General features: G+C 38.7%; 1 protein-coding gene across 2 annotated transcripts; it reads left to right on the top strand.

Annotated features, from left to right (window-relative positions):
• The first annotated feature begins 2,237 nt into the window (after positions 1-2,237).
• Positions 2,238-19,890, top strand: LOC117306326 (WSC domain-containing protein 2-like). 2 transcript variants are annotated; one of them, XM_033790927.1, is made up of 7 exons: positions 2,238-2,456; positions 4,028-4,348; positions 15,162-15,313; positions 17,365-17,542; positions 17,816-17,983; positions 18,677-18,880; positions 19,416-19,890. In XM_033790927.1, the coding sequence occupies exons 2-7, from the start codon at positions 4,072-4,074 to the stop codon at positions 19,763-19,765; spliced, it is 1,329 nt and encodes a 442-aa protein (XP_033646818.1). In that variant the 5' UTR covers positions 2,238-2,456; positions 4,028-4,071; the 3' UTR covers positions 19,766-19,890. The 2 variants fall into 2 exon arrangements, with proteins under 2 accessions (XP_033646818.1, XP_033646819.1); XM_033790928.1 differs by lacking the exon at positions 2,238-2,456 and adding an exon at positions 2,607-2,737.
• Positions 19,891-22,823: the final 2,933 nt, after the last annotated feature.

Consider the following 22,823-nt stretch of genomic DNA (forward strand, 5'->3'; position numbering starts at 1 on the left):
TAGGTTGATTAATTTCAGACAGAAATATTTCAAGCGATGTTCATCAGCATTATCCATGTAAATATTATGTAAATCTGTGACGAGATTATTTCCCACCAATTCTGTAATGGTTATCTAAGGCATCAACGTTGTGGGTAAGGTACACTTTTTGGTACCACTATGGTGTTATTGCTTTGTGTTTGTTTGTTTGTTTGTTCTTCATCTTGTTGCTGTAGTTTGTTGTTAATGTCTCAAGGTTAATATACGGGCAGCTGCTTGTTTGACGGTCTGGTGTAGAATGTTGATGAAAGCGCCTGTGTTCGAAACCCTGGGATATTTAATAAGCGTTTTGATCAACAGCGCAGACCAAAATCGAACATTTCAGATAATACAATTCAATACAATACAAAAAGCCTTTTATATACCGCTATTTCATTTAGGTTTTTCACTATTTTCTCGTGACCGAGATGGCCGATCGTTCTCCAAATTCTACAGGTTTGTCAGTTTATGTATGGTGGATTACAACTAATTAATACATAATTAATACAATATAGAGTGCTTACACTGCCAGCAATTGTTTTGTTAGCAAAAAACATGTATATATGTACTTTTTCCTAACAAAAAACACAATGTCCACAGATTTACATTAAACTTACACAGTTTGGAGATTATGATAGTAGAAAGCTTCCCTTGAAATTTTATTTACTGAGGTGCTGTAGTTTTTGAGAAATGAGTAAAAGAAATAACTTTCGTCTCAGTTTTAGCATGTACAAACGTATTAACCAGTTATGCTATGGTTTTGGTATAATATCATAACTGGTTAAGGGGATTTTACATGCTAAAATCATTTTGGTCTCATGAGACGAAAATGATTTTGTGACTTGTTTTACTCATTTCTAAAAAACTACACAACCTTAGTTAGTAATATTTGAAGGGAGGCTTTCCACTATTATTCTCTTCAAACCCTGTAAGTTTAATGTAAATATGTGGACATTTTGAAAAAGTACCCGAATCCTTTAATAACCACCCGTTAAATGTGATCATCATAATAAAAAAGCACGGGTAAATACAACAATTTATCCTTACTTTTTAAATAATGGTGAATCGATTAATCGACGGAATATATTGATTAATTGAACGTTCGTCGTGGCAACCTTGAATATAAAAGTTTCGGTGTGTGAGCGAACTTTCACAAGTTTGATATGTAACCTCAGTGGATTATATACAAACTATACAATGCCTTTAACAAAGGCATGTTCATACAGCATGAAAGCCACGTAACTACACTGGCTGTGAAAAGGTGCAATGACAAACGTGTTTTCGTAAAGCTACAATGTTTATTTTTAGGTATAGTAATCCGTAGTGCAAAGCTGTCAATACTTCTAACTTGGTGTATCCAATCATAACCATAAAATAACAAGCCTGTGAAAATTTGAACTTAATTGGTCAACGAAGTTACGAGAAAATGATGAAAGAAAAACCACCCTTGTTGGACGAATTTGGGTGCTTTCAGATAAGAAAAAAAAAGTATTTCTTATTTTAGTGAGAAATTACCTTTTTCAGAGGGAGTCGTTTCCCTCATTGAAAATGTTATAGCAGTTTTAATGAATAGGGTTTTTCAACAGAAACAACACTACCTGGCAAGTAGATACACACATGGTGTTACCGCAAACCAAATACATACTGAAACCTCACCAAGCAATGCCTCCCATCATATACATGTATAGAAACAACACTATTATAGTAAAAGTCTATCTAATATCGTATTCGCTGTCAAACGACGGTTGGTGACATTATTTTGTACAATTGCTTTACAAAATATACAGGCATACTTTACTGTTTGCAACATTACCGAGTACAAAGTCTATTTGCCCTGCTAAATTATGTTACTAAAGTGATTTTTCTAAATTGGGAAACGTTTTTGTAAATTGAAAGATAACTTATTTTCAGTTATATTTTGTTGCACTTCATGCTATATCTGTCAGTTTTGGAACGACACTTAAGTGCATATTCGTAACAAATCTTCAAGCGTAGATTCGTAACAAATCTTCAAGCGTAGATTCGTAACAAATCTTCAAGCGTAGATTCGAAACAAATCTTCAAGCGTAGATTCGTAAAAATAATCTACACTGTCTTTCAACAATAGAGTGACGTCACAGAAATAGTACAGAGCTACACTGAGGTCAAGGTAATTGTGTCTAATCCGAAAGCTGGTTAGACATGTAGGCCCCCTAGTTACGCTTCATTAGACACTGAGTTCAGGGTAGACCAAGCCTGTATAACTACAGTAGGGTGAAAATATTGCCCGTCTCATTTTGCCTGTCTCATTGCTGGGAAACACGGACTAGAAGGCCAGGTGGTACTTGATTTGCTGATTTGTTTGAGTCTTAATGACTGACCAAAACTAAAACCGAATAAGATCACCATTTGGTTCGCTTCTCGTCAAACACCGAGACCCACGCCACGCCTGTCACATTGTATGTAAATTCCTTCCATTTCAATAGTATTTTGTTGTAGTTAGGAATAAACTAGTAAACTTGGGAGTACAACCATGTGTAAATCTCTTGTGTGGGAGTGTCGGCTCTGGAAAGAGCCGGTGTGATCTCGACGATTCGAACAGTAAACTCTGCTCGTCTTCGGGATACGAGCAGAATAAACTATTCCTGAAGACGAGCAGGTAATACTGTTCGAATTGTCGAGCTCCTCTTTTCAGAGACAACACTCGCACAAATGAGATTTAAACATGGCTGTTGTACCCGTAAGTTTACTATTTATTTATAGTTTCTTCCTATGTACCCACACCATGCAAATCTTCAAATAAAACTTATTTTGTGATTTGAGGCATTGCATGGTGTGGTATCAATTTATGTATGGTTTGCGGTTTCACCATGTATGTATCTACTTGTCAGGTAGATTTCGTTCTTTAGAGAACTGTCTTGCTATATGTTTCTATTACCGCGGAGTAGATTTATCGGATGTTCGGGAGACTTGTCAGTTCTGAAAAGAACTGTCCTACGTTCTTAACAACTACCTGGGCGGAAGGTAAAATGGCTGGGACTACTTCTTTAGCTTTATATGAACTTTGTTAGCTACACTACCACGCAGCGAGTTCTTAATAAGTATTTCGACTAGCTTGCTCTAGTCATCGTCATGAGACTGATGAGATATGAAGGTTCAGAGGTTTCAGTGTAGAGCTGTAGAGCTTTATTAGTGTAACTTTAACTACAAGTTCACAAGTAATGACATAACAATGTTTCAACTCTTCATGATAACTTTAAAAAGGGATCATAATTCCCCTCCGGTTACCAATCATAGTGATTTTGTGGTATAACTCTAAATTTCTAGTTATTATTCTGCTCTTTTTTCTTTTGCCATGTGGCCTAGCAGGGAGCATCAACAATTCAGATACACCATACATAAACTGACAAACCTGTAAAAGTTTGAGACCGATCGGCCTTCACTTTTGTACTTTGCTGTTATCATTCATTCATTTCTTTTATGAAAAGCAGAAAAGCAGGTTTGACTTTTATTGGTAAAACAAAACTGCCTTTCTGTTGGTAACAGAAAAGTAGAAAGTAGAAAGAAAGTAATTTCCACAAAACGTTCAATTTGATTTTCAGGTAGCAGAAAAGTAGAAAAATTGAGAAATATCATACACAAAAAACATAAACCTGCTTTTCTGCTATTCTGATACTAGAAAAGCAGATGGTCACTTTTCGTCCTCCATAGTATTTTCGTGACATTTGTTTTTTACTAATTTCTCAAAAACTTAAGCACCTCAGTAACTAGTATCTTAAGGGAAGCTTTCTTCTAGCATTATCTTCAAACTGTGTACAATTATTGTAAATCTGTGGACATTGTGTTTCGTGTTACAAAAAGTACCACGTGTTATTTACCATAAATAAATCATCGTAAATGTAAAAGAGTGTGACCCCAGTTGACCTATGAAAAAAAATCTAGCCCCTGAAGAAGACATCGGTTTGATATGATAACATTTCGGCACTGATTCAACGAGTTGTTTTCTCTCTATACTCTTTCAAATAAGCAGTGACATGAGAAAGTAAGTCTGATTGTTGTGAAGACGAAGTTACGATGCAGAGTAAACAAAATGAAGGGGGCTGGCTTGCTTGCCTAGAGCTCCCATGCCAACTAAGACGCAGCACCGCCTTAAAGCTCACAGCTTCAGCCTGCTTGTTTATCCCTTGGTGCATGCTTATCTTCGACCGCTTCAACAACTTGGGTATCCTAGGTGAGATTCGGCAAGGGGGCGAGCAAGCTCAGGAGACCCCGGGGCGGACATTGCCTGATGTGCAGCCGTTGTATCACAACTACAGTCAACATGAGGTGCAAACTTTATCAGGGACACAAGGTAAGATATAAATAAATCTGTTTTTTGGTGCGACAGGATTTCCCAAAAAAATTTCGGCAACCCGCACAAATTTAGGCAGAGGTTGTGACACTCAATCAAAGACTTTTTTCTTTGATTGACTGGCTTCTATGTAGAGTGTTTTGAACATTCACACGTAAACCTACTGAAAGGTCATGTACGTTGAGCTGCCAACGGTCCAAAGACTGGTTCATTGGGTGCCTTCATTGAAGTCACCACGGACGCCATTTTGAAACAATGGCACATCGGGGCATACAATCCTGGGTTTTTTTAGCCGAAATTATTTAGCAAAATGCCTGCTTGTGCGGAAATAAACTCAATAACTGATACCACCATGTTTGTGGAATGACATTCTATCTTTCGTGATTGTTTATTAGTGGATTTTCAGGCTGACTACGTTTTGTTTTTAATATACCTACAGTGTGCATATAGACCTTGGGGGAATGAAAAACATCGTTATATGATGTAATTCATTCTTTGAATTAAAAAAATACATCGTATTTCGTATACCCGCTATTTTGTGAATTTGACAGTTTTTTTGTGTTATTCAAAATGGGCGCCGCTGGGTTTGTATCCACATTCAAGCCTTGAACCTATAACAAAAGGGACAATGGGTCCACGGTTGATATTACATAGGAATACAATGGGGTCCACGTTTGCTATCACAAAGAGTTGAAAAGGACGGTTGGAGAACTGAACATGAACCGTGACATTGAGTACTACATTTCTTTTTTGCTGAAATGAGTCCACCAATGGGTCCCTTTTAAGAAACTGACGCATGCCCATCGCTGGCAGGGTTGAGCATTTTTTGTTATTGCAAAAGAACACTTTCCCAGCAGGGTTGAGCATTTTTTGTTATTGCAAAAGAACACTTTCCCATAATATGGGAAAGTGTTCTTTTGCAATATAATATGGGAAAGTGTTCTTTTGCAATAACAAAAAATGCTCAACCCTGCCAGCTGGGCATGCGTCAGTTTCTTTGTGTGTGCAAACGTTCATGAATGTGTTTCATTTGATAATGATGACACAACTCTTTACATGTTTTCTCGACAAGGAATTCTTTCGGGTCTGTACTAACCAGATATTACATGTAGATATTAATTCAGACAGGTGGTTAATAATATTAGTTATTTACTTTTACCTTAATTTGGTGAAATTATGTAATCAATAAGTTACATTATTCTGATCTGACCTTTGAGAGTGAGGTGCAAATCATGTTATTTTGACCTTCATAGTAATATACATTACAGTGCATCCTGCTTCCTAATAAAACATGATAAACTAGACATTAGGTGTTTGTGAACAAACACAAAGCTGTTCCGTGTTCTTTTGCTTTGATTATGTGTTAACATTACCAAGGAGTCTATAACTGAAAAAAAGTTTGAAAAATACTGTACAGTGTCTTGAGTTACGGTGCCACTTCATGGGGTCCCGCTAACCTAAGGCTAATCTCTAACGCCCAAGGAGTCTGTAACTGAAACAAGTTAGAAAATCGGTTGTGTAGTTCTTGAGATATGGTGCCACTTCTGGTTGACCCGGAAGTAGAGGTCAACTGGGTCATGGATTTTCAAAGTTTATTTTTAATGCCTTAGGAGGATAAAACTGAACAAACAGGATTGGGAATCGGTTGTATAGTACTTGGCGTATATGGTCCCACTTCCGGTTCACCCGGACGTAGAGGCCAACATTGGGTCACGAGTTTTCACAGTCAATATTAATGTCAAGGAGTCTGTAAGTGAAAACAAATTGAAAATCGGTTGAGTAGTTTTTGAGATATGGTCCCACTTCCGGTTGACCCGGAAGTAGAGGTCAAATTGAGGTCACGGTTTTTCCAAATTTTTCTCCTTTCCCCAAGGAGTCTTATAACTACAAACAGTCGACATTCTTTAAGAAGAATGTCGTCTTCCTGTGATAATTTATCTTCGGAATGTCGACATCCTAAAAGTAGGATGTCGTCTTCCTGTGATAATTTATCTCGGGATGTCGACATCCTAAAAGTAGGATGTCGTCTTGCTGTAATAATTTATCTCGTTATGTCGACATCCTAAACGTCAGTTGTCATCTTCCTGTGATAATTTATCTCGGGAAGTCGACATTCTAAAAGAAGAATGTCGTCTTCCTGTGATAATTTATCTCGGAATGTCGATATCCCAAAAGTAGGATGTCGTCTTGCTGTGATAATTTATCTCGGGAAGTCGACATCCTAAAATTAGGATGTCGTCTTCCTGTGATAACTTATCTCGGGAAGTTGACATCCCGAAAGTAGGATTTTCTTTTCTTGAAAGGATTTTACTTGTATACGTTTTGTTAACTAGTATTACATTTCCAACAATATTTATAATATTCATGGTCATAAACTACGTTAAACTAAAATAATGGACGAAACAAAATGTCCCACGTAAAACTCCATAAGGTTTGGAACATAATGGTCCCGCAAGTTCAAATACACGCGAGACTTGCTTAGTCTACACAGAAGGTAATAAATAATTTATTACAAGCAAATGCAATCGTACAATAATAGAAAACAAAAACTAAAAATCAATGCAAAACACATGTAGGGGATGGAGGGGCCCATAAAAAGCAAATCTTAACGAGTACGGACCCCCTCCCCCCCCCTTTTTTCTAACGAAGAAAGCAATGTAAGCAATTCTATTTAGTGGGTGTAATCTTATGTAGCGGCAAAACAATTCAAAATTACAGGAAGAACAAACACAAAAACAGTTAGCGTAAAATAAAACTTAACCATATATTTAAATGAAACAGATAAACAAAATACCCAAATTAATAAATACTAGAGAAATTGGGCCCCACAACTCTTGCTGGGAAAAAAACCATGTCGAAATATACCATTGTTTTGGGGGATACAAATATACGACGTCGCGAAAATACTCACGACTGGCTGTGTCCCTTCAGGGCCACCATAGCAATCAGAAGGTTTCCAACTAACCCAGCTGTGAAGTATTTGTACGCTTCCAGCCAGGCTCTTGTAGCATTTCAACTCTGACCCCGAGTAATGAGAGGGTGTGTGTATTAAGTAGGTGAAAATGTCAGGGGATTGAACGTCTGGAATTTCTTTAGCACTGACTAACGATGTCATACGGTCTAGCGGAATGATGTACGGGTCACAGAAGCCATTACCAATTCAAATTTTCCCACATACCTGGCCCGACTCACGAAATCCAAGTTTTCAGCGTATGCCGACAAGTATCGGGCAAAAGTTGCCATATTTCTGTTTAAGTTGAACGCAAATAAGTACGGACAAGGCGTATTTGACCTCAACAAGTTGCGTAGGTGTCATCATAGGCAAACATGCAAATTTCTTGCGCGGTTGCCTACCAAAGATGGAGGATCAAGCTCCGCCTACGGCTGGTGACGTCACGTGCAAAACCTGAATAGGGCTGGGTCGGTAGTGGATCTGATGCGCAGCGCGCGTGTGTGGCCCCTGGATCATCCCCAGGGACCACAGCGCGTACTGCTCATCGGATCCTCTGCAAAAGAGACATATTTCATAATGGACCCTTCCTATGAAATATGCTAATTACCTTCACGCATGCGTACATACCCTGTTGGTTGGCAACCGCCATAGTTGTCCCCCAGATCTTCACTTTTAGTCTAGACATCGAACGATTAACATCACCCTTCATAAATACCTAAGACAGTTAATCCATTCTGATTGGTCGGAAGGGCATCACGAGGGGTTGTTTGAACGGATGATATACGCCTCTCTTAAAACTTATGCATGACGTCATAATTCTTACCCAAAATGAGGCTATGGGCATGCGTTCCCCATAGACCATGGGATGTACTGAAAAGGGGCCTATTTTTGGGGTTGCATGAAATTCGACGCACAAGGGTTTTCAATGGTACTGATTCCGAATTTGGTTGTTGCTAAGCTCTAAAACTGCACAGATCGTGAACAGACATTATTTTTAGGTCAAAAACAGTAATTTTGTATTACATCCGTATACACTGGGACTATTTACCAATCGTTCACGGCAGTGCAAGAACCTTTTCCAAGTGTTTAATGTGAACGATGTAAATTTTCCCCTTTTCTGTCCGATTAACATGCAACATCCTACAACAAAAACCCATGATTTGTTATATTGATTGAACATCAACTACAATGCCATTTGTTTTTCGTTGCTACGAAGTGCTTGTGTTAAATTGTTATTATCACACGCGCGGCCGAGTAAGATGTAGTCTGGTTCCCAGATGCAAAAATCTCCGACTAGGCTCTGTCGAATTTAGGGTCCGGTATCATCCAAAATCACGTGACCAAAAAGGAGGAATTCTTCCTTTTTGGAAGGTATCCGAAATGTTCCGAACGTGTTGTCGTCAACATTCGGACAGTATCGTTGATCTTCGGTATGGAATCATAATGTCAGTCCTGTCGGCATTAGATCAAGGAGTTTTTATGCCAGCTATTGTTATTTAAAGCCAATGCAGGCGCATGCCTAAATAAAGCGTTTGCAAAGCGATGCGACAAGTTCAAAATATATAAACCTGGGAAATCGCTCCAGGATCTGGTAAGTTTTTGTCCCTTTTCTTCAAAAATATCATTTACAAAGGTGTTTTGACTTGAGTGTTCATTAGACATTGATTGAGGATTAAGTTTCGTTATTTTTGAAAGTGATAAAATGGGGCAAATCTGGTGACTAGCTGTCGAAGTTATACGTATACGTGTTGAACCAGATTGTCATTAATTGCCGATCAAAATAATCTCGTAACCCTCCGGCCTCGAGGCCGTCGGGAGGAAGGTTACGTTATCGCAACTAGTGCAGACATGGTTTCCATGGAGATGACCCCCGACCCTGACAAGTTGCGTCATGCTCTATTTTTAACCGTGGGTGATACCTGACCTAAGATTTTTAACAAGAGACGTCAAGGAATCTTTGGTCAGGGGACCAGACTAAGTAAGATGGGGACGCAGACGCACTATTTTGTTCGTATTCCACTCGCGTTTGTGTGATAACTTATAATTTTGTCGAACGAATCGGCATCCTTTTCTTCAGGGGTTTGAAAAAGTACACTGTATGTTATAATGGTACAGTGTGGGAACGAAATACGATAATGCTTCGAATGACGCCACCCACATCCGCAGGCTTCCGAGGATGTTTAGATCACTATCTGTCGCCGTAATTGTTTCTTTTCGGGATTCGGTGCAGGATTTTCGACAAGCAACTAAAACAGCCAGTAATGGATTTTCTGTATTTTTTTTTCATACCTTCATACAAAAGTTGCGTGGTCCAAAAGTGGGGGCTACGGTTTTGAACAATTCTAGCGATCATCCCATTGTCTACCATCACTTGCAGAAAGTGTTGAAATGGGCGTTACACGCGCGCTTGCACGTGTGCGTATAAGACAGTTTCTTCATTCCTATGGGTCGAGAGCGATGGCTGAAACAGTTGTGCCACATATACGCGCCACGCGCACAGCATCTCCTTTTAAGGAGTTGTTTACCCGAGGGTCTTATATACCATTTCACAGCTGGAGGGGTGTTGTGTTGAAAGAAATCATTGAAGAAGTTATGTTTTTTGCATTTATTTTACCTTTTGACCAAGAAGTGTTGATGTTTTTTTACCGAAAGGGTGTTTATGAATGGGAATCAAAGTGTGTTGAATCGGATTTGACTGAGCGCCTGACAGCAGCCACTCAAATCAGCTCTGTGTTTGTTTGCTAATTTCTTAGTATATTGCTCAATTTGTGTTCTTATTTTTATACAACTGGATTTGTTACTACACCTGGAATCTACAGGACCTTTTCTGTGTATCCTGGAGTCATCTGAATTGTGAAAATAGTGTTTTTCTGTTGGAATTGTTCACTGTCTCAGTTGAGAATTCTGGTGTATAAAGCTTACACACACTTAGGTGGCTGCATCCTGTGCAGTCATCCACCTAGTCCATGGACATTGTTCGCCCATCTGGGGACAATGGAGGTAAGTATCCTTTTCATTCTCTCCCTGCTTGCTAGACCATTGTACTGTACTAACTCATCTGTGGTCAGCTTTGTTCCATCAGCATCAATTGTGTCTGGTGCTTGCATCCTGCCAAAGACACATCTAGGCCTCATCCACCATCGAAGATATCTGAAATGCCCTATCTTTCATTTGGAAATTGTGATTTTTGGTGACATTGCTGTAAATCCCGGCCCTGAAGGTGTCAATAACTCAAACTCAGCAGAAGCTAGTCCAAACTCTGCAAATTCCTACTCACGAAACAAGCTTCTCAGTCTCCGTTATACCCCATCCACACGTGCTACAACTCTGCTGCCTTCCTGTATATTATCATTACAGAACCTTGGCCTTTTTGTAAATCCCAGCACTGTTTACCGACCTACACATAGTGGTAAAAAAGCTGGTCGCCGTAGCACTGTTCATAAACCCCCCGTACCCGAAGTTACACTCCCATCTGTTCCAGTACCAGTGACTCCAGCCGAATCTCAACTCAGCCTTTGTGTTATAAACACACAGTCCATCTGTAACAAGTATGACGATTTTGCTGATTTTGTTCTACAAAAAGATCTGGACCTTGTTGCCGTTTCAGAAACATGGCTGAGACCAGACGACAACTTAACATGTCGTCAGTGTACCCCTGCAGGCTACTACTTTCATCACATCCCAAGACCTCACAAGACTGGTGGAGGAGTTGCAATACTGTACAGATCTACTTTATCCGTCTCTGTGAAAAGTAATGACGTCCAGTACACAACTTTTGAATCTCTTCATGCTGAAGTTTCCGGAAACTCTAAATCTGTTCGCCTTGTCATTGTATACAGACCTGAAAGAGATTCAAACGGCCAACATGTGACTTTCTCAAGTTTTCTAAGGGAGTTTGAGAATTTGATTTTGGAATATCTGCTTCATTCATCGGAAATCATCATCACAGGCGACTTTAACATTCATGTTGATGACATCCACAACACCAATGCAAACCAGTTTAAGCATCTACTTCAGGCTTTTGGTCTTACCCAGCATATCAAGGAGCCGACTCATCGTCTCGGTCATTGCCTAGACCTTGTCATAACTCGTGAAATCTCCCCACCAATTGTCTCAAACTTTGTTATTCTACCTGGATTATCAGACCATTATGCAGTCATGTGTAACTTGAGTCTGTGCAAGCCCAAAGTCCCAACCGTTACTATAAAGAGCCGACAATGGAAACATGTGAATCCTACCGAAGTGTTCCGTGACAACGGCTCCCATTTAGCAAATCTAGAAGTTGATCACGACTGCTTGGATTCCTATGTCAGCCAATATGAGAGTACAGTCAGTGACATCTTGGATAAATACGCACCTTGGAAAACGAGATCAGTCAAGGTCCGAACTGAAGTCTCCTGGTTCAATGATGATATTCGTACAGCGAGAAAGATCTGTCGTCAACTGGAGCGGAAGTGGTGGGAAAATGGCAAATTGGCAATTCAACGACAAGAACATCGCAACCAATGTAAAGTAGTTAGGAATTTGATCAACTAGGCAAAGATCGTCCATTATTCATCTCAAGTACAAGAATCCTCAGGAGATCAAAAGAAGCTTTTCAAGATAATTGGTAAGTTGTTGCTCAAACCCAAAGCCCCTGTCCTCTATCCACTTACAATGACCAGGACTTAGCAAATGAGTTCCAGAAATTCTTTGTCACCAAGATTTCAGACATCCGCTCATCATTTTCATCAGTCCCTTACAACATGCCGCAGACATTGCCACAACTTCAACCAGAGTGTAGACTATCTGTGTTTGAGCCTGCGACTGTTGCTGAGATTCAAAGGGTTATTATGAAATCTCCTTCAAAATCCTGTGAGCTGGATCCAGTGTCAACATCCATGATAAAGCAAAACATCGATATTTTTGTACCCTACATCACTAAGCTTGTAAACGAATCCCTCAGTTCCGGTTGTTTCCCCGATAGCCTCAAAGTTTCCTACATCAGGCCGCTCATCAAGAAACCAAACCTGGACAAGGAGATATTCAAAAACTACAGACCGGTTGCAAACTTAAAATATCTTGGAAAAGTCATCGAACGAGTAGTTTCATCACGTATTTCTGATCACATTCATACTTTCAACCTGTCCGACGTGTTCCAGTCAGCATACAAACCTTTCCATGGGACCGAGGCTGCACTAGTCCGTGTGAGCAACGATATTATCTCTGCAATGGACAATGGTAACCTTACAGCACTAGTCCTGCTAGACTTGAGTGCTGCTTTTGACACTGTCGATCACAACATCCTTCTCTCTCGGCTCCAGAATCACCTTGGCATAGAGGACACAGCCCTAGCATGGTGCAAATCGTATTTCTACAATAGAACTCAGCATGTATGTATTGGCACCGCGATATCCGACCCTGTTGTTTTGAACTACTCTGTGCCACAGGGGTCGGTACTCGGCCCGCAGTGGTTTACGCTATACACTTTACCGATTCGTGACATCATCCTGAAATTTAATCTGAATTACCATGTGTACGCAGACGACACTCAGCTATACATCACGTTTAAATCTTCTCAAGAAAACGCCAATGCATCTATTGCAAGACTTGAGAAATGCATCCAAGAGATTCGACGTTGGACACAACAAAACTTCCTGAAGTTAAATGATGATAAGACAGAGTTCCTTCTATTTGGGTCACGTCAACAGTTAACTAAGGTTTCAGTGCCATACATCTCCATCGGTGATGCTCGGATAGTTCCCTCGCTGAAAGCTCGGAACTTAGGGGTTATTTTTGATTCATCAATGACACTTCAGCCACACATCAACAACATTGTACGTTTATCATCATATTACATCAGGAATATAGGTAAGATTCGCAAGTACTTGGACAAAAGTGCCACTGAAAAGGTCATTCACGCATTTGTTACTTCTCGTCTTGACAACGGCAAAGCTCTTCTCTACAATCTTCCTAACAACCAGATTTCCCGACTTCAACGGCTCCAAAATACTGCTGCCCGCATCGTGACACTGTCTAGAAAATCCTGTTCTATCACCCCCATTCTGAAACAACTACACTGGCTCCCTATCTCTCAACGAATCATCTTCAAGCTGATGCGCATTGTCTACAAAGCTCTTAATGGCAAGGCTCCCCACTACATTTCTGAACTGCTTCAAGTTTACACTCCATCAAGGAATCTTCGATCAAGTTCTATGCTTCTCCTCATTGAACCCACGTCTCGACACTCATGGGGTGACATGCAGGTCTTTTTCTTGAGCCGCGCCACGCATCTGGAACTCTCTACCACTTAATCTTCGATCTTGTCTTTGTACTGCAAAATTCAAGTCTCTTCTCAAAACTTATCTTATGTCACAGGTTTTCAATGACTAATTTTGTTGTGTCTGTTTTTCTTTGTGTTGTGTTTTGTTTTTCTTTTGTTTTTGGTTTTACTGCGCCTTGAACACCCAGCAGGGTGGATATGTGCGCATTACAAGTCTTATTATTATTGTTATTATTTAGTGGTTTAAACCCGCCGAGGCCTGGTTCTTGAAATTTTACAATAATATTTGTCGATGTAATTATTTTACTTGTTCATATTGCTTCATTCAAACTTTATAACCGGGGAAGGTAGTAGTTACTATATAGTCAAGACCTGTAAACTCGAGACCAAGGGTGGATTTCACAAAGAGTTAGGACTAGTCTTATCTCGAGTTATGACCAGTTACTTGTCCAAACTTAGGACTATCCATGCAATTTGTATGTCTCCTAGGACTAGTCCTAAGTTAGGACTAGTCCTAACTCTTTGTGAAATCGACCCCAAGACCAATACCAAGACTAAGACTAAGACCAACTTGTCCAAGCCCAAGACCGATCTCAAGACCAACAATACTGGTTAGTAGTAGTATTAAAATAGTAAGTGGTGATTAGCAAACCTTAACCAATAACTGTATCGATTGATTTTGATCATCGGTTAATGAAAAAAACAGTTATGGTTAAGACCGCGAACACGCAATGAACTTAAGCTGCAACCTTGGTTCCTCCACTGAACCGTCAGTTCAATTAAATGCTTCATTGTAGTATAACTATCATGGTTTTTTATTTTATTTATTTATTTATTGATATCCAACAGCGGATAGCCGCCACTTACAGGAATCATTAAAAAACTATGTAAAGATATAAATATAAATATAAATAGAACAATCATCATACCTTTGATCTTGCTATTCTTATTAATTGACCATTGTTAGTTGCATCATGATGCAACTTGCTCTCTAATCCTACCCTTTCATGTCTCCCTGCATTGTTGTCGAACAATACATTTACCACTTTTATGGTCCAGTAACCCTTCCTTTCATTCTAAACATCCTTTGTCCTCGCCACTTCACTCCTATTGGTTCATAGCCACCAATATTGTTTCTGAAATAGGAACTTTGATTGGCTGTTATTTTCCCGCTTCTTTCTGGATCCTTTCCTTAATCCCTTTCCCCCTCTCTTTTTCTATAAATGGATATGTATTTGTTTGTACTTGTTTTATGTCTCTGAAGAAGGTCCGGAATGGATCGAAAGCTAAGGCCATCTACCCTATTCATTATAATATAAATAGAACAATATATAACACTAAAAATTACACAAAATTGATAAAAACATTACTATAAGTAGACAAAAATAGTACACCGAAACCCACGTTGGTCAAATGTAATTGTTCGTATCTTTGTAATCATTCGATCAACAGAGGGCGCTGCCACCATCTCGACAGTTTTGTCCATCAATGTTTATCTTGTTAGTTTTCACAAGAATCTCTCTCTTTCTCGTTCATTTTGCATGTTACCTTCACATTCATAATAAATGTAATTTTCTGTCATTTAATTCTGATAATAGCCAACCAATCTAGGACCGGACTAGCGGATGATTTCAGAGCGTGTCTTCCGCGGCCCATCAAGCCGCAAAATCAGTCCATATTCCTGGATGGCTTCTTCACTTTTGGTGACAACTTGACCGTTAAGTCATGCATCAGTACATGTTCAAAAAAGGTAATGTATATATCATTTAAAGCGATTGACACTATTGGTAATTACCCCAAATAATTAATAGCATAAAATGAGTAATGGGGAGCTGTTGATAGTATAAAACATTGTGAGAAACGGCTCCCTTTGGAGTAGAGTAGTTTTCGAGAAAGAAGTAATTCTCCACGAATTTGATTTCGAGCATCTGAAAGCACACAACTTCGTGTGTCAAGGGTGTTTTTTCGTCCGATATTATCTCGCAACTTCGACAAATATAAGTTTTAATTCAAATAACTGGCCCCATCATTGCATACCTATAATGCTGTCCGAAGTGTTTCAAACATTACCAATACTGTATATTAATTAAAGGAACACGTTGCCTTGGATCGGTCGAGTTGGTCTTTGAAAAGCGTCCTGTAACCTTTTGTTATAACATCGATATGGTTAGAAAGATGTTGTAAAAGTAGAATACAATGATCTACACAATTAATATGCCTCGAAATTGCGTGGTTTTCGTTTAACCTCGTCGACAAACACGGTCGGCCATGGGAGTCAAAACTTTGACTCCCATAATGGCCGACCGTGTTAGTTCGCGACGTAAAATGAAAACCGTGCAATTTTGAGTGATACTTGTGTGGATCATTATATTCTACTTTTAAAATATCTTTCTAACCATATGCATTTCATAACAAACTGTGACATGCCTGAGTAACAAACTGAGTAACATGCCTGTGATATTTTTTCACAGAACTCCGAAAAGTACTGAGTATACAGTGGTAACACACATCGGTGTATGGGTAAAAAAAAGAAAATTAATATTCTTTATCCCCGATGCAAATTTAACATCTATTATATCGTTGCGGTACCCGCTGCCAAAACATAGGATTCGAACTGCCTCTAGCTGCCGGGCAACCTCGGTAGTCTAGTTGGTAAGACACTGCTCTAGAATTGCAAGGGTCGTAGGTTCGAATCCCACCCGAGTAACATGCCTGTGATATTTTTTCACAGGACTCGGGAAAGTACTGAGTATACAGTGCTAACACACATCGGTGTATGGGTAAAAAAAAAAATTAATATTCTTTATCCCCGATGCAAATTTAACATCTATTATATTGTTGCGGTACCCGCTGCCAAAACATAGGATTCGAACTGCCTCTAGCTGCCGGGCAACCTCGGTAGTCTAGTTGGTAAGACACTGCTCTAGAATTGCAAGGGTCGTGGGTTCGAATCCCACCCGAGTATCATGCCTGTGATATCTTTTCACAGGACTCGGGAAAGTACTGAGTATACAGTGCTAACACACATCGGTGTATGGGTAAAAAACCAAAATTAATATTCTTTATCCCCAATGCAAATTTAACATCTATTAAACTGTTTCAAACGCTTTCCATAGACCAACTAGTCCGATCCAAGGCAACGTGTTCCTTTAAGAGGATCTCCTCACCAGCATCCATAAGCCATCCCGCTCAGGTCTCAGATGTACCAGTGATCTAATCTATTTCTAGCTGTCCCGAAATCTAAAAGATCATGGGGTGATCGAGCATTTGCCGCAGCTACTGCCCATCGCTTGTGGAACAAACTTTCCAACTCATTGAAGACATGTGGGACTGTTGATAGTTTCAACTCACACCATAAACACGCCATTGTTAATAACCTCTTTCTGGCCGCCTTGAGCACCCAATGGGTTGGGTGGATATGTTTTGTGGTTATTAGCGTCTTGATTATTTACTATAAAGACAGTAAGAGTACAGTACTTCATCACAATACAGTCTTAATAAGCTGACATTCATTAGGTTGCGTGTTTTGTATCTTTATTAGAAAATTAGTTTATTATTAAGACCAAAATATTTGAAAGAAATAAAACGTGCTGTTCTCACTCGTCTCTGTGTCCGAATTAAATTGTGTTACTAGTGTAGGACTGGTACAAGACATGGAATGTTTGGTTTTAACAACGAATTGTAAACACAAAGGATATTACATAATATGTAAATAAATTACTTGACTGTAACAGATATTTACCGTCCAACACGTTTTGCAATTATCTATTTCTGATTAGTGTTCTTTTTTGTCTCTCCTAGAAGTTTCCTCTGGCCGCGTTAGGAGCAGGAACAGAGTGTCACTGTGGAGCCTTCAGTCCTGAATACCGTATGCAGAAAGTGCTACCATTGGGTGATTGTAACATTCCATGTAGAGGTGATGACAAGTATTATTGCGGAGGAGACGGTGCGATGTCATTGTACCAAACAGCGGCAGAAGGTAAACATTACTATGTAAATTTATAATAATGCAGGCATGTAACTTTGTTTGCTCAATCGCGTATTGTTCTTGTAATGGTCCCGACGCTGCCTGAACATGCACATTGAAAAAGAACACAAAATTCGCTTATTTGCAAGCATGTGATTTTGGCGTCTGACGTGACCAAAGTGACCTCAGATTTTTACCTCATTATTGTAGTCGCATTTTGAATTATAATTACACCATGCATTAAACACTACATTTCACTGGTCTCAATCTCTTTTCTTATTCCAGATACACGTTGCAATGGTAAAATAATTATGAAACCTGTTGGTACCCTGCCATTGGTAGCATTAGCCAGTTTCCCTGGTTCCGGTAATACTTGGGTGCGTTATCTTATAGAGAGGGCAACTGGTATCTACACGGGTAGTATTTATAATGACAAAGATCTCTTCAACAAAGGTTTGTTTCGACTCTCGACATGGCTTAGTTCCCAAAAGGACCAAAGTGTGGACTAAAATGTCGATATTGCGTGGTACCTAAATTGGCATGAGTACCAGTTAATATCAGTCACTAGTCGACAAATGGTGCTTGTGTGAACGTCATGATTCACTTGATACTATTTGTGTCTCCCCTCATTATCTTTCAAAGTTAGACTTGATAATCACCAAAGGAAATATGAAATTATGAATTTTTAAAAAGACGTTAATGTTCTTTGTGATGTTGTATCAAAACCGACAACGTAGTTCCATTTTTATCAGAGTTTTTCCAAAGTTCTTCAACATGAACATGACACGCTTAAGTATTTCAAGAAAAGTAAAACAATGCTCTTGTTAACTTCTAAAGGATGTTGGATGTTAAATATATAATAATAATATAATAACGTAATAGACGTAATGTAAAGTTGAAGAGACCTTGTACATGTGAAAGAACTATGTCTATTGTTGGCTCCTTCGTTAGATTCACTATTGTCGCTCAGTAACTTGCCATATTGTATGTATCCAACACGAATGCTGCTTTATCCTGCATTAAAAAAGTGGATGTTGTGTCAACCCCGTGCCCTATTCTAATTGCTCAACATCAGTCCAACCCCTGGAATATCAGTAGGTGATCAACATTTGTCGCACATTTTTCTTTTGCTGCAATGCACTCCAGGGTTCAAGGGAGAGCTGAAGGACTGGAGAAAAGGGACAACGATAGCTGTGAAAACGCATAATTCTAATCCGAAACACATCAGTGAGTTTAAAGCCGTAATACTCATCATCAGGAACCCCTACAATGCCTTAATAGCTGAACATAATCGTCAGTTCGGCGGCGACCATGTTGGATTTGCACCAGAAAGCAAACGAAAAGGAAAAGGTAAGGCCCGAAGGCAGATCGATGTCAATGAACATGCATTATGTCAATGTGTCTCCGAGCTCCCTGTTAAATTATTGGAATTATAATGAAATTACCAGTGAAGTCGTAGTTCAAGACCAGGCATCTTTTGCCTTCAGAAGAAATATTATGAAGCCGTTTCACACAATGTCAATAGCCTGGTATCGGTTCTATTTGACATTGTGAGTCCAATCGATAAAGGTCTTTATACCCGTCTCCTAAAGGACGTTTAACGTTTACATCGTGTACGGAAATAACTACGACGTCACACGCACTAAGTACCAACTTGAGCACACAAAATATGACTGTAAAGTCTTTTGTTTTTCCGTATTCGTTCGATGATAAGGTTCGTCCATTGCACACTTATTGTGTCGTTGAACGTTATGCGCTACAAAGTCTGCCATTTTGTTTCCATTTTACACTTGAAATCCTTTCATAGTGTGTTGAGTTTTTCAAGAATGAACAAGAGAGGGAAGAGTTTGACTTAATTATGTGTTATTGCGTTTATCCCTGGCAGCATGGACGCAGTTTGTAAAGAGACTATCCGCATCTTGGACACTCGTTGCCAAGAATTACATCAATAGCCAGAGGGTTCACGTTGTTTACTACGAAGATTTACAAACTAACCTCTATGAGAATCTGAAAATGATGGTGGAGTTTCTTAGCGTACCAGTGAACGAGGCTAGACTTCTATGTGTTCTCAGCAACCCCGTAGGAAAGTTCAGGAGGTCAAAGAAGCCATCGACCTTTGACCCTTTTACAGAGGAAATGAAAGAGATGATCAATCTCAATATAAAACATGTTTCCATGACGTTAGAAAGCAGGAACTACACTGGACTTCCTAAAGACTACAGTCACAGAACTTAACTCTAATGGGACACAGTTTCTTGGCGACATTTTAGAAAATTGTCTAGCGTTGGGAATTCAATTCAATTCAATATTGGTTTATTTTCATATAAAAAAAAAAGACCAAATAAAAAGTCATAGACTAATGGCATTTGGTTAACAATAAAATTACATCAAAAATATATGTACAAGTTTACATGATAAGACAATCATTATTATTAAAAATATTACTATAGTTAAACAGACAAACAGGAATTGGGAAAACAGCTATGGACATGAGGGGGAACTTGTGGACACAAAATAAAAACAAAACAATGGAGTTTAAAACAAAACAGCAACATTCTGTAGGCAAGGGAGGTTTGGACACAACATGAGCACAAAGGAAATGAAACGGAGCGGTTATCATGAACTAATTGAGTTAAGCATCTGGAGCATTGAGGGGACTGGCGAGTTTTTGTATCTCTGAGTTTTTATCTGAAGGTGTTCTAGTTGCCTGGTGTTTCTTAAAGTATGCTCTGACAAATAATTAGATTTACGTTCTAGGGGGAGGAGATGGCGATGATTATCAGAAGTGAGCAGAGATTTTGCAAATTTAAGAACTTGGTGTTTACGCCTTTCATTCAATGATTCAATTCTAAAAAAATTCAAGTGATCAAGATAAGACAAAATATTCGGATAAGCAATAATACGCAAAGCCCTTTGTTGAACTTTTTCAATATTATAAGCTTGTATTTCAGTGATTCCCGATGACCAAACAGCAACACCAGATTCGAGTAATGGGCGAATGTATAGTTTATAAATAACAATGAGGTCATCGGCTTGAACTTGATTTTTCTTTAATTTACTTAGTATGTAAAGTCGTCATGAAGCCATACTAACAATCTGTTGAACTTGTTGGTCCCATTTGAGATTATTTTGAATGGTAATCCCAAGAAGCTTCAATGATGAGACAGCTTCAAGTTGCACACCATTGACATGCAGCTGAATGGATGAAACCGGATTTCTAAGAAAAGAAATCTGCGTTACCTTACATTTGGAAGGATTCAGTTTCATATCATTAACATCACACCAATGCACAAGTTCATTAACACCAGATTGTAAGTTTGACTGTTCACCTCTGGGAACAATCTTAACCACACTGAGATCATCCACATACTTCCATCGATGTTGGATATCATCTTTGCTACATTTGTATCACCCATAAATATAACAAAAACCATAAATGTAATATCAACCATAAATGTAATAAAGATTAACCATAAATGTAATATCAACCATAAATGTAATATCAACCATAAATGTAATATCAACCATAAATGTAGTAAAAATCAACCATAAATGTAATATCAACCATAAATGTAATAAAAATCAACCATAAATGTAATAAAGATTAACCATAAATGTAATAAAAATCAACCATAAATGTAGTATCAACCACAAATGTAATAAAGATTAACCATAAATGTAATATCAACCATAAATGTAATAAAAATCAACCATAAATGTAGTATCAACCATAAATGTAATAAAGATTAACCATAAATGTAATATCAACCATAAATGTAATAAAAATCAACCATAAATGTAGTATCAACCACAAATGTAATAAAGATTAACCATAAATGTAATAAACCGATCAACCATAAATGTAATAAAAATCAACGATAAATGTAATAACCCAATCAACCATAAATGTAATAAAAATCAACCATAAATGTAATAAAAACCGGACTTTGGTTGATTTTAATTACATTTATGGTTGATTGGGTTATTTCATTTATGGTTGATTTTTATTACATTTATGGTTGATATTACATTTATGGTTGATTTTTATTACATTAATGGTTGATATTACATTTATGGTTTTTATTACATTTATGGGTGATACAACATGCTTGCCAGAGGAACAAACGTTACGACCAATATGGTATTCAAGAAGACACGAACCCGTTTAGTGCGTTGTTCTAATATTTAAAAAAATAAATAAAGTTGTGTGGGGGTGACTCCGCCTACCCCTTTTGTGACGTCAATCGAGGCAGACTTTGCCTCGATCAAACATCGAACACATCGAGTCCTAGTCTCGAGTTTGTACGTTTCGAAACAGTTTTTTTCTTGCATTTTTCCGGCAATGTCGACCAGGTGTATTGCTGCTAGATGCAGCAAAACAACTAAAGATGGGGTCAGTTTGCAAAGTAGTCCGTCCGACGTCTTTTCCAGCGCTGTGCAGCAAACACTTCGAGCCGCCGTGCATGCTTCGAGAATCCCAACAATTTGTCAAGCTAGTTGGGAAGTCGAAGAAGGTACATTAAAGAACGAACAAAAAGGAGCATTTGCCTAACGTGAACAAAATCAGGAATTGTTTCAACTTTGAGGGCATGTTTTTAGCTTGCGCCAAGCGTCACTATCTTGTGTCATCATGCGAATCACCGTGCTGTGTAATCCGAGAGTGAACTGTCCGCACAGCAGTCATTCAGTTGTGCGTGGATTCTGCTCCGTGACCGTAGTTCTGTACGTCGAAAGCATCATACCGATCAGGATCCAGATGTAGTGTACGGGGCCAGACTACACATTTTCTCTGTAAATGTCGCGCCTCAATTGACGTCACGAACAGCGCCCTCTCGGTCGGGCTTATTTTCAAATTTGTAAATAACATGGAAACTAATTTTTTTTTTACCTTAGCTAATTGTTTATTTCATATTCCACTCATCAAAACACATATTTAAGTCACGAAAGCTTTATTTTGACAAAATACCACTATCAGGTGACTTTAAAGAGTACTTCCAGTAGATGCAAGGATAACAATGCTTGTTTATCTGATTACTTTTAGTTTATTTCCTTTGTGTGATAGAACAAACTTAGTGGTATGTATTTTATGTTGATCACAAAATTTAGTAACAGATCGGAAACCTCGAAAATTGCTAAAATGTTAATGAGATTAAATTTGTGTTATTTTGTAGTTTAAAGGGACACACCGGCTCACCGTTTACGCAATTTAGAGGTGTAGAATCATAATTAATGTTTTTATAGATGGTTGCTGTAAAAAACAATCATCAAAATGTCACGTAATTAGCGAACAATT

Source organism: Asterias rubens, unplaced genomic scaffold (genome assembly GCF_902459465.1).
Source record: "Asterias rubens unplaced genomic scaffold, eAstRub1.3, whole genome shotgun sequence".
Classification (NCBI taxonomy): Eukaryota; Metazoa; Echinodermata; class Asteroidea; order Forcipulatida; family Asteriidae; genus Asterias; species Asterias rubens.